This window comes from Agrilus planipennis, unplaced genomic scaffold (assembly GCF_000699045.2).
Source record: "Agrilus planipennis isolate EAB-ADULT unplaced genomic scaffold, Apla_2.0 scaffold4, whole genome shotgun sequence".
Taxonomy (NCBI): Eukaryota; Metazoa; Arthropoda; class Insecta; order Coleoptera; family Buprestidae; genus Agrilus; species Agrilus planipennis.
Genome location: NW_020442463.1, coordinates 1 through 12,900, shown reverse-complemented (window position 1 = coordinate 12,900; position 12,900 = coordinate 1). Strand labels below are relative to the sequence as shown.

General features: G+C 35.6%; 1 protein-coding gene across 1 annotated transcript; it reads right to left on the bottom strand.

The window, feature by feature from the left end:
• Window positions 1-320: 320 nt before the first annotated feature.
• Window positions 321-12,168, bottom strand: LOC108736850 (brachyurin-like; the record flags this gene model as incomplete). The annotated part of the gene is made up of 4 exons (XM_018469436.1): window positions 321-513; window positions 7,901-8,178; window positions 11,826-11,992; window positions 12,068-12,168. Coding segments are annotated over 4 exons (666 nt in total), but the record flags the coding sequence as incomplete, so codon positions are not given.
• Window positions 12,169-12,900: the final 732 nt, after the last annotated feature.

Sequence of the window (12,900 nt, the reverse complement as noted above, 5' to 3'; positions counted from 1 at the left end):
AAACGAAGATTGATAATTTGTTTATTCTTCTACCTGAAATGTGATGTCAAGATGAATGCATGGTAAACGTTAATCTTTCAAATTAAGTTTCTCAATAATCACTAGTATTACGAAAAAAAAAAACGAATTTTTATCATGCTCCTAAGCTAGAGTAGCTATTATTTAATCACGGCATTTTCAAAATTAACTGAATAATACGCTGTAAATATTTTGATTAGAAAGTGTGTCAGTTTTTAAGTTATTTGCCGCATTTTCAAATCTTTACTGATACCTTAAGTTTAAAAACTTTTAATGAACGGGTTAGGAAAGATAAATGTCGATTCAATAATTCAATTCTTTAATGTTTATTTGTAATATTTGCTTCAGTGCACAAATCAATCATTTAGGGAATGTTTATGAAATAACAGCATCACTGTGTGCTGCAATCCAGTCTAAAAATGATGTTACCCTTGTAAAGACGCTTGGATCGCCAGCTTCACAGGTATTATAACCTATAAATGAAGATACACCTACCTGTAACAAACACAAAAAAGAACAATAATTATTAGTATTTTAATATGTTTGGTGATTAATTATTAGACATAGTGAATATTTGAAGTAAAGGAAATGTAGTTACGATTGAGAATAGCTGGTGTTGGAAGATAAACCATGGCTAAATCGTTCTCTAATGTATCATTGTTAAACTCTTCATGCATTGTGAAATTGGAGGTTGGAATGCGTTGTTGGGTAGTTTCATTTTGTCGAATGTTATGCNTTATTGACTTGCTCTTACTTCGTCCAAGGAACTCTTCTAGATGGTTGTTTGATGAGCCTTGGTGTTCCATTGTTCATGCAGTCGTAAGTTGAGTTGGTTTTACCAAAGTCTTGTCCCGATAGGGCAAAAACATGTGTAAAATGTCTAAGAAGTTCTTCTAATTGCGTGAGTTGGTGTTTGTTGAGATTATTACTTGGCCGCTTCTCAGTACTGTTAAAGTTGCAGGAAGTGATGTCGGTTTCGTCTCAGGTTTTTCTTTCTAGTTACAGTGGTGGATTTCAGATACTGGTTCAAATACACCTAACTCTGTGCCTTCAATATATAAAGAATTTGCGATAACAACTAAGTAGCTACATCGATGAAAAATATAAGCAGCAACGGTTGTGGAACAACTAATATAGCAATTATCAACAGTTTACTACCATGTTACTATACATAATAATATTTAGACCCCATTGCGATAACAGTTAATTAAATTACTACTTTGTTGACTGCTGACAGTATGCAGTACTATTTAAACTACACTTCGACATGGTATGATGATGATAAGATGGACGATTTTCATTATTGCCCGAGGTTCCTTCTGAATTCGAATCGTTGATGCGTTGAGTAACGGTGTAAGGACCATCCCAGGCTTGTAATTTCGGGCAACGTCCCTTCCGTCTTGATTGATTATATACCCATACTTTGTAGCCCTCATTAAACTCAGCAGAATTGGTTCTCGGCGATCTTATCTGATTTTTGTGCGGCCACTTTCAAATCGCACTTTCGTACGCCCAGCAGCCGTTTTTGAAGTTTGCACACGTATTCGTCCGTAGAAACTAAAGAATCTTGAGAGCGACTAAACATCATGGCCACTGACAGTTTCAGTTCTTTCTCAAATAAAATGCTGGCCGTTGTTCTTCCAGTTGTCTAATGGATGGCGAATCTATAAGCTAAAAAGAATAGCGGTATGTGTTGGCCCCGTCGTTAACGAAACCTCTAAAGTTGGTCTCCAGAGTAACGGTAAATCGTTCAACCATCTCATTAGACCGTGGATGTAAAGCGTAGTCCACGTCTTTGCAATGTACACTAATTCAATGACCTTCTTGAACAAAGTTCACTCGGCGTACCTGGTTGGAATAGAATTCTAGTCGAACTCTATATCAGCTAATCAAGGTACTGACAAGCTTTCTGGAAACGATTTCCTGATTCGGCATTCGATATAGTTTGGGTCATTAGCTACAATCATCCATGATGACTAAGATATATCAGAGTCTGTCATTGGAAATGGCCCTTTCCTCTAAAATGACGATCCTACGTTGTACTGCTGCATTCGTCCAGGAATTCTCGTCGTAGCTCCCCTACTAACGGTGCATGTTGAGCATTTCTTGCAATAGTCTTCCATGTCACTTTTACTTTGTAACCAATAGAATTTCTGACGTACCTTCTTTAGAGTATTCGTAACTCCGAAATGTCAATGTTTTTCGTCATGGATTGTTACTAAGATTTCTCTGGGCTCTCCTTCATTCTCTTCAAAATTTCATGTTCCAAGGCAAGGGAATTCCACTGGGCCTAATAACTTTTCGTTGTATGGTTTAGGTGGCCGACATCTGCCCAAGATGGTCTTGAGGATATCATTCTTGGGTTAATGTTTATCTTGTATTCCTGAAGGCGTTGTAATTATCGTGTAATTTGTCCTTCTGAGTTTTTGAATTGAAGTAAGTAATTCCGTCCGCACAGGTGCTTGAGACAATGTTTGAATGTTTTAAGTACAGCCGGTAGCTCTCGGCGGGTCAAACAATAATTTCGTTCTTGATTTAAGAGTGTTTCACAAAAGTACTCGAAGACCTATCCCTTTCCTTTCTTTTACACATTATTAGGGTCGGCATCAACGATAACGGGTTCGTTGAACTGTGTGTATGTCATGATTGGAACTCCAAAGAGTGTAATCTTCGAATGTCCATTGTAATGAAATTTCCTCTTCTGTAAGTCAGTGTAGTCGTTGGTCTATATCAACAAAGAACGAGAAAACTTCTAAGTTCGGGAGTATCCTTTGTGTGTGGCCAATTCGTACGGCATCCGTTTGTCATGGACGGTCATAATTCTTTCGTTGACATGGTCTAGGTATTTCATTTCTCTTGTACACAGGATACATTTCTTGGCACTTAACCTCATGTTTGCGGCTGTCAATTTCTTGAAAACTTCAGTCACATTTCGAAGGTGGTCGTTGAAGTTTCTTGCTAATCTAAAAATGTCGCTAAATTAACCAAACAGATTTTCCAGATTAGTCCTTATAAAACAGTGTTCATGAGTCTTTCAAATGTAATTAGTTTATTGCATAATCCAAAAGGCATCATGGGATGGTTCAATGTGTAGTTATATTGCGGATGCACATCCACTTGTCAATATCAACTTTTAAAGTAGAGAACCACTTAGCTCCAGCTTGATTGTCTAGTGTGTTACATCGTTCCGCTTCCTGTAGTCCACCTAGAATCTTTTAGAACCAACTTTCTTGCATATCAGCACTACAGGGAAGGCCAAGAACTGTAAGATAGTTTGATCACCACTGGTTTGTGCATGTCATTTATAAGGTTATTGACTTGCTCTTACTTCGTCCAAGGAACTCTTCTAGATGGTTGTTTGATGAGCCTTGGTGTTCCATTGTTCATGCAGTCGTAAGTTGAGTTGGTTTTACCAAAGTCTTGTCCCGATAGGGCAAAAACATGTGTAAAATGTCTAAGAAGTTCTTCTAATTGCGTGAGTTGGTGTTTGTTGAGATTATTACTTGGCCGCTTCTCAGTACTGTTAAAGTTGCAGGAAGTGATGTCGGTTTCGTCTCAGGTTTTTCTTTCTAGTTACAGTGGTGGATTTCAGATACTGGTTCAAATACACCTAACTCTGTGCCTTTGTAGATCTTCTGTTCGAAGTTTTTCAAATTGACTCTCCTAACAGGTATCGATGAAGTTCCACTTCTTACGTCCTACCAATAGTGCTTTCTGTGCCAAGTCTGAATTATCCGACTCGACTACCCCCACCAATCGGCCAATGTCGTCGTTTATTTTCTGACTGTTACAGTACTTTCGGAGTGATTAGGTAGTACTCGATCTTTCTCTAAGTCTTGGGGTTTGACATCACTATCACTTGTCCATTGATACGTATTGTAGAAGTGTTAAGAATCCATGTTCTTGAAGAAGGTTCAATCCAACGATGACATCATCTGCTATGTCGACCATTAATACTAAACTATTTAAGGTCACTTACGGTACCACATCAGGTCGAACGATGGTGTTGGTCCTTAAAAGGAGGCTTTACTTCATTGCCACTCTCAGTTGTAAATGTGCCATTGAGATTCCAATACAGAGTTAATTGTTGTGTGTCTGTTACAGGTTGGTGTAGTTTCGTTTGGGAGTTTTAAAACTTGTGACTCTGGCGATCCAAGCGTCTATTCAAGGGTAACATCATTTCTAAAATGGATTGCAGCAAACAGTGATGTTGTTATTTCTTAAACTATTCAATCAATACTTATCTTTCTATATATGTATATGTATATGTATGTGTATATGTAAACCATGATATATAAGAAATAATACAGTAAAATAGTAGCCCATTAACATAATCACCCGCATTGCAATGCCTATTGCCAACAATTACATGTTGGTAATAATAACTGTATTGCAACCTTAAGTCATTTTTACATTCTTACACCAATAACATAAAGTAAAACAACCCTCAAACTAAAGATCGAGGGAAATACTATTCTAAAATTTTTTATCCAAAAGTTTTAAAACTTGTTTGGTAAAGAATTGCGAAATCTATTAAGTATGCCACCAACTTGTCGTGTCTTTCTCATCTCTTTCTGAGTGCGTCTTCANGCTGAAACTATAGCTACAAGCTATCCAAGGATGGTACTATAGAATGTCACCTCAAGGTAGGCCTAGTGGCGTCATCTCTTGGTTAGGCCGGAAACTTATCAATCCACCCTCGTATAAAGAATTTGCGATAACAACTAAGTAGCTACATCGATGAAAAATATAAGCAGCGACGGTTGTGGAACAACTAATATAGCAATTATCAACAGTTTACTACCATGTTACTATACATAATAATATTTAGACCCCATTGCGATAACAGTTAATTAAATTACTACTTTGTTGACTGCTGACAGTATGCAGTACTATTTAAACTACACTTCGACATGGTATGATGATGATAAGATGGACGATTTTCATTATTGCCCGAGTTTCCTTCTGAATTCGAATCGTTGATGCGTTGAGTAACGGTGTAAGGACCATCCCAGGCTTGTAATTTCGGGCAACGTCCCTTCCGTCTTGATTGATTATATACCCATACTTTGTAGCCCTCATTAAACTCAGCAGAATTGGTTCTCGGCGATCTTATCTGATTTTTGTGCGGCCACTTTCAAATCGCAACTTCGTACGCCCAGCAGCCGTTTTTGAAGTTTGCACACGTATTCGTCCGTAGAAACTAAAGAATCTTGAGAGCGACTAAACATCATGGCCACTGACAGTTTCAGTTCTTTCTCAAATAAAATGCTGGTCGTTGTTCTTCCAGTTGTCTAATGGATGGCGAATCTATAAGCTAAAAAGAATAGCGGTATGTGTTGGCCCCGTCGTTAACGAAACCTCTAAAGTTGGTCTCCAGAGTAACGGTAAATCGTTCAACCATCTCATTAGACCGTGGATGTAAAGCGTAGTCCACGTCTTTGCAATGTACACTAATTCAATGACCTTCTTGAACAAAGTTCACTCGGCGTACCTGGTTGGAATAGAATTCTAGTCGAACTCTATATCAGCTAATCAAGGTACTGACAAGCTTTCTGGAAACGATTTCCTGATTCGGCATTCGATATAGTTTGGGTCATTAGCTACAATCATCCATGATGACTAAGATATATCAGAGTCTGTCATTGGAAATGGCCCTTTCCTCTAAAATGACGATCCTACGTTGTACTGCTGCATTCGTCCAGGAATTCTCGTCGTAGCTCCCCTAATAACGGTGCATGTTGAGCATTTCTTGCAATAGTCTTCCATGTCACTTTTACTTTGTAACCAATAGAATTTCTGACGTACCTTCTTTAGAGTATTCGTAACTCCGAAATGTCAATGTTTTTCGTCATGGATTGTTACTAAGATTTCTCTGGGCTCTCCTTCATTCTCTTCAAAATTTCATGTTCCAAGGCAAGGGAATTCCACTGGGCCTAATAACTTTTCGTTGTATGGTTTAGGTGGCCGACATCTGCCCAAGATGGTCTTGAGGATATCATTCTTGGGTTAATGTTTATCTTGTATTCCTGAAGGCGTTGTAATTATCGTGTAATTTGTCCTTCTGAGTTTTTGAATTGAAGTAAGTAATTCCGTCCGCACAGGTGCTTGAGACAATGTTTGAATGTTTTAAGTACAGCCGGTAGCTCTCGGCGGGTCAAACAATAATTTCGTTCTTGATTTAAGAGTGTTTCACAAAAGTACTCGAAGACCTATCCCTTTCCTTTCTTTTACACATTATTAGGGTCGGCATCAACGATAACGGGTTCGTTGAACTGTGTGTATGTCATGATTGGAACTCCAAAGAGTGTAATCTTCGAATGTCCATTGTAATGAAATTTCCTCTTCTGTAAGTCAGTGTAGTCGTTGGTCTATATCAACAAAGAACGAGAAAACTTCTAAGTTCGGGAGTATCCTTTGTGTGTGGCCAATTCGTACGGCATCCGTTTGTCATGGACGGTCATAATTCTTTCGTTGACATGGTCTAGGTATTTCATTTCTCTTGTACACAGGATACATTTCTTGGCACTTAACCTCATGTTTGCGGCTGTCAATTTCTTGAAAACTTCAGTCACATTTCGAAGGTGGTCGTTGAAGTTTCTTGCTAATCTAAAAATGTCGCTAAATTAACCAAACAGATTTTCCAGATTAGTCCTTATAAAACAGTGTTCATGAGTCTTTCAAATGTAATTAGTTTATTGCATAATCCAAAAGGCATCATGGGATGGTTCAATGTGTAGTTATATTGCGGATGCACATCCACTTGTCAATATCAACTTTTAAAGTAGAGAACCACTTAGCTCCAGCTTGATTGTCTAGTGTGTTACATCGTTCCGCTTCCTGTAGTTCACCTAGAATCTCTTAGAACCATCTTTCTTGCATATCAGCACTACAGGGAAGGCCAAGAACTGTAAAATAGTTTGATCACCACTGGTTTGNTTTGATTTAGAAACGTCCAGGACTTTCAGTTCTTCCTAACTTATTTCGCCTAATAATTTCATTTCGAAAATACTAATACGCTTATAGTGTCATTTATTTTGTGTAGTGTTTGCTCAGTGGTGTAAATTTTAAGTTCAAAGTGCAATTTTGAAGTCAAAACCAATATCCATTTGTGATTATCTTTAGTATTAACGATGCAGGTCCTAAATGCAAAATTTGTAACAAAATATTCGCGAAAAGGGCGCCCGACCACAGCATTAAAGAGTCACCTAAAATCATTACACTTTCGCTTTCACATCCACATCCGCCTCTGCGTCCGCAAAAATTTACTGTAGACCAGCAAACTGATGTGGAGCATTTCTGACAACCTTGCAACGAATCAGAAAATTAAACAGGAACTTATAAATGTGACAAATGCCGTCAAGCGGAAACTGCAAGCTTTAAAAGAAAGCCCTAAACATAAAGAAGATATACGCATGCATTGTGGAAATCCTATAGGTACACCTTTAATGCAATTAATAACAGAAATTAAATTTTCTAAGCCTGAAATTAAGCAAGAAATTAAATAAACAAGAAGAGCATGTTGATAGAAGAAATTGAAGTTGTATNGGGCATCCTCGAGATCCCTTACTTTAAAATTTTCAAATTACTACAACTGAAAAAAATTGCAACACTATCATTTTCTGTAGTAGTTATGTTTTTTTACTTTTTAACTTAAAATTTCGTATTTCATAAAATATATATAATTCGATTCAAAATAACAAAGTTGGAATTAACTTCCGACATAAACTGGAAGTGGCCGAAATTTGAAAATATTTCAAATATTTTAACTAAAAGGGCATCCTCGAGATCCCTTACTTTAAAATTTTCAAATCTCTAACATGCGCAGTTTCTCTAAAATGCTAACGTGCCACTCAGTTTGAAAAACCCTGTGTGTATTTACCAATTTTCCATTGACGACAAGAGGTCCGCCTGAATCTCCATAGCAAAGTCCTTTCTTACCCGTTCCTCCTGAACAAATAACTGAGTCTGTGATGTACTCAGCGAACGTAATATTACAAACATCGTTTGCTATAATAGAAACATTCACATATCGCAACACGTTACTGACAGCGGTAGCATTATCAGAATCGTATCCCCAACCACTTGCTATAGCTTCGTATCCCACAAAACTATTCGAAGCGTCAGCTCTACTGGGCAGTGCAATCGGGCGAACGTACTCTGTGCAAAATAGAATTAAAAAGACTCAAAGTCAAATCACCGGATTTAAATATCATTTAAACATACACCTTAACAACCTTTTTCGAAATTCTAAATTGACCGTTCGCGAGTATAGAAGTGACATCTTTTTATTAAAGGCGACACGACCTTGCGCTATCCTCTGATTTATATTTCTACTACTCCTTCCGTCCTGACTTATCTGACTTCTTAGATATCTAAAATTAGCCACTTCTTCTAATTTTTCGTCTCCTATCTTTGAATTCGCTCTCTCCCTACTTTTTCTTCCATTGCATACCAGTATTTTAGTTTTACTTTTACTTATTTTCATACAGAACTGATTTCATTAAATTAAATCTAAGCATAGTAATTTTTTGGCCCTGTATATCTATCCCTATCTCGGATTTAAATAGTATAATTATTTTATCCTGTCCATCAGGTGACCTGATGGAGAACGTCTCATGGATGTAGATCATTTATCCAAGACCTTAAGTTTCGTTTCACTGAATCTTCTCTGTGTGGTTACAATAAAGGTAAACAAAGTGCATTCTTATTTGACTTAAACCAAAAATGATGGAACGAATAAAATAATACTACTGTAGGTATGTCAACACGGAGCTGAACATGTCGAAGCCATTTCTATTTCACTTCTCCAAGCATTACCATTGTGGCGATATTATCTTTGATTATATTTTGATTTAATTTTGTATATTTCTGTGTTCGTGTAATGTTAAATTTTATGTTGATGTATATATGTTTAGTTGTGTAAATAATCCTTTCGAATACACTCAGATAAATTTGTCAATTATGGCTACTCGTAAATATGCACATCCTTACAACACCATTCCTACTTTTTGTTCTATTGTTACTGTTCTATACTCCAAAGCAATTTCTTTTGTTCACATTTCTATACTTAACTAAAAACCTGTGCTTTCCAATAATCCCTAATAACATATAAGTTTCAGTTGCTAACCGCATGACGTTAATATTCTTTTTACTTCTAATTACATGTTTGTTATGGGTTATTGTGGTACTTTTGGGTCTATGACCATTCGCTGTTTTTGTAAGTCAAATTATTCCAGATTTCACTACCTTCTGGTTGGCTCCCTACCTAAGTTTAATCGCTTCTAGATCCTCCCTTATTTTTCTTTCTAACAATTGACTCCTCCTTTTCAGACTTCCTAATACTTTATCATTAAACTACAGTTAGTTTCTCTACTGTTCTGCGACAAGAGACTTGAGGAGAAATCAACCTGTCAACCTGAGCGACTATTTTATTTATCGTATTAAAAACATTTTTATATTTAATTGTATGTTTTATTAAATAACACTTCTTACTATCCAATGCCAAATTATTATGTAAGTATTAAATAGGTATTGGCAAAACAAAACAATTCTAAATCATCATCATAAAGTTGTCAGTCCTAAGACTGGTTGGGCACGCACCACCACTCTTTCCTATCCTTAGCTAATCTTCGGATTCTCCTAAAACTAGAACATCCCTCATCTTTAACTATTTGCTGACAGTAATCTAATCTAGATCTACCTCTACCCCTCCTAACTCCTACTTCTGCCTCTACGATGTCTCTGGTTAGACCGTAATGTTTAAGAAGATGTCCTACCAACGTATCTTGCCTATTTCTTATTGACTTCCATAGAGTCCTCTGTTCTCCTATTCTTTCGTATACCTCTTCATTTCTAACCTTTTCTATTCACGGTATCCTATTCATTCGTCTGTGACACCACATTTCGAACGCTTCTAACCTTTTCTTCTTTTCCTCTTTCTTTCCGCAGCGACCACCGTCCATGTTTCACACCCGTACAGCGCCGCCTTCCAAACATACACCTTTAACAATCTTTTTCGAATTTCTAAATTAACCGTTCGCGAGCATAGAAGTGACTTCTTTTTATTGACGGCGACTCGACCCTGAGCTATCCTCTGCTTTATATCCCTACTACTCCTTCTGTCCTGACTTATCTGACTGCCTAGATACCTAAAATTAGCTATTTGTTCTAATTTTTTGTCTCCTACCTTTATATTCGCTCTTTTCCTACTTTTTCTTCCTCTGCATGCTAGAACTTTTGTTTTGCTTTTAATTCTGAATAAACAAGACNAAAAGTTGCTAATTCTAATTTTTCAAATAAACGAAGATTGATAATTTGTTTATTGCTCTACCTGAAATGTGATGTCAAAAACAATGCATGATAAACGTTAATCTTTTTAAATTAAGTTTCTCAATAATCATTAGTATTACGAAAAAACGAATTTGTATCACGTTTTTTTGTAGACCATTTCCTAAGCTACAATAGCTATTATTTAATCGATTTCCCCGAAAATCAATTTATCGTTATCTTGGATTTAGCGGAGCATCTTAGGCGGCACGTGTATCGATTGACACTTTCGTCTGTCTATCTATACAATTCGACAGGGCTATATCAATTTCGATGAAACTTTCCAGACCTTAATAGGAAGATGTTTTGTAAAAGTAATCTAGGCAACTTTTTAAAATTGTTGGTAGCTTTATTTATCATAAACAATTAGGAAATAGATTTACTGTGATCAATCTAGCTTTGATCTGCTTAGTGATTATGAATAAAATTGAATTAAATAAAAGTCGCAAGGTCACAATTTTATATAATATACTTGATGGAATCTGGAAAAAAAAAGCCGCCGGAAAAAAAGCCCCGGAAAAAAAATTATCAAAAATTTATTCTAAATGTTATCGTATGATTCAAAAAATCAACACTTCAAGTTATTGTCTTCTTTGATGATGATAACGTTGAATAGACAGCATGAATTCTAGTTTAATTTGTTTTATTTTTGCTAATATATGTACCTAACGATAATAATATGTCAGGGGTATTAATTACCTCAAAGAATATCAATACTTTACAAACAAAAGGTTGTTTTCTACTAATATTGCAATTTAAAACAACAAATGATAACGTTGTAGCTAATGATCTACTCCATCTATTCTTATTTCTAATAAATTGTATTACGAAGATTTTGAAAGAAATAATCCATTTCCTTTTTTGCAATAATTACACATATAGGTTTTTTTTATTTAATATTTCAGGAGATCTATCTAACTATCATTTTAAATAGTTTGTTTTTGTTGATTATAGCAACTAAATGTTCCTTATAATACGCTTACGAAATATGTTTAAAGCAGCATTAATTATTATTACGTACATATATTTATTTAAAAGATTCAAAACTATATCGTTAATCATATTGACGTAGTTTAAACTTTATCAACACAGGTACTTTAAAAATTCCCTTATAAAATGTGAATCTATTAAGAACTGTACAGTATCTCTATCACGAGCAGAAATGAAAGAAATTGTCTTAATTTTCTTTACATTTTCTTTAGTTACAGTAAAGCAATGATACAACATTAATTAAGATCAATTATGAAGTAATTTTTTGTGATTTTTACAGGTTCGCGTAACTGGTGATTTGTTTAAGATTCCAACAGGACTCCATCAGTTTGCATCCTCTGATGATGTAAGGATTGTGGGAGGGAATGAAGCTGCACCAAATTCTTTACCATATCAAGTATGAATATTTATTTATCAATTTATATCTTTAACTTGATGGTTAATTATTAGACACAGTAAATATTTGAAGTAAAAAAAAATGTAGTTACGATTGAGAATAGCTGGTGTTGGAAGATAAACCATGGCTAAATCGTTCTCTAATGTATCATTGTTAAACTCTTCATGCATTGTGAAATTGGAGGTTGGAATGCGTTGTTGGGTAGTTTCATTTTGTCGAATGTTATGCTTCCCCAGTAATACTTCCAACGATATGACTCTGATAAGGAAATGAAGAGAAAAATGCTGCAAAGTGCATTGAACAATGTTGTTAACAATAGAGCAAATGCCTTACCCTTCGTACAAACAATGCGCAGCTGTTAACACGTATCTTTGGGTAATAAGAGATCCTCCACAGATACTTTGGAAATAATCGAAAATAAGGTTCACGGCAACCTAAATAAATAAAAACGTTAGAGTAGCATACCTGCAGTTCACTGCGAATTTGCCCACGCCTGACACCATATGTAACTTTTAACCCTTAAATTTTGTCGCCCAAAACTCCTACAGCCTCCCCCCCTAGAATGTCACACCCCCTAAGTCTCACACCCAAATTTCGAGCCGTCCAAACCAAAATTGGTAAGTTAAAATTTAGGAATGAAAAAAAAAATTTTTGATCAAATATCAAATGAAATACTTTGAATTTTTGTAGCGTTAATTGAATGTATTAGTAAATTAACATTACCTACTTCAGATAATCTCAAATTATTGAGGGTAAATTGTTGCTGCTGTTACCTCCTTGTGGTAGAGTACTAATACATGTATATCCAGGAGTCAGGATTCGATTCCTGGCATAGGAGTGGCAGCAACAACAATATTTCCTCATTAACTTCCGGTAATCTGTAGTGGGTAAGATTAATTAAGAAGTAAATTGACTAATAGATATATCAACTGTATGTTAGTTCTCTAATAATAATAACAGTTAAATTATTGATGTAAGGTTACTACGAGAATAGTGATATGTCCAAATTAATTAATCCCTATTTCAGAAATAATTCTTTACATTATTTTATTTTTATCAGTTAGAAATTGTTCTTTTTATATATTTTTAAACATTCGTTCTGTCAAATTTTTTCTAAATATACATCAAATTACGTAAAAAGCACAATCTGCTGAAGATTTGAGTAA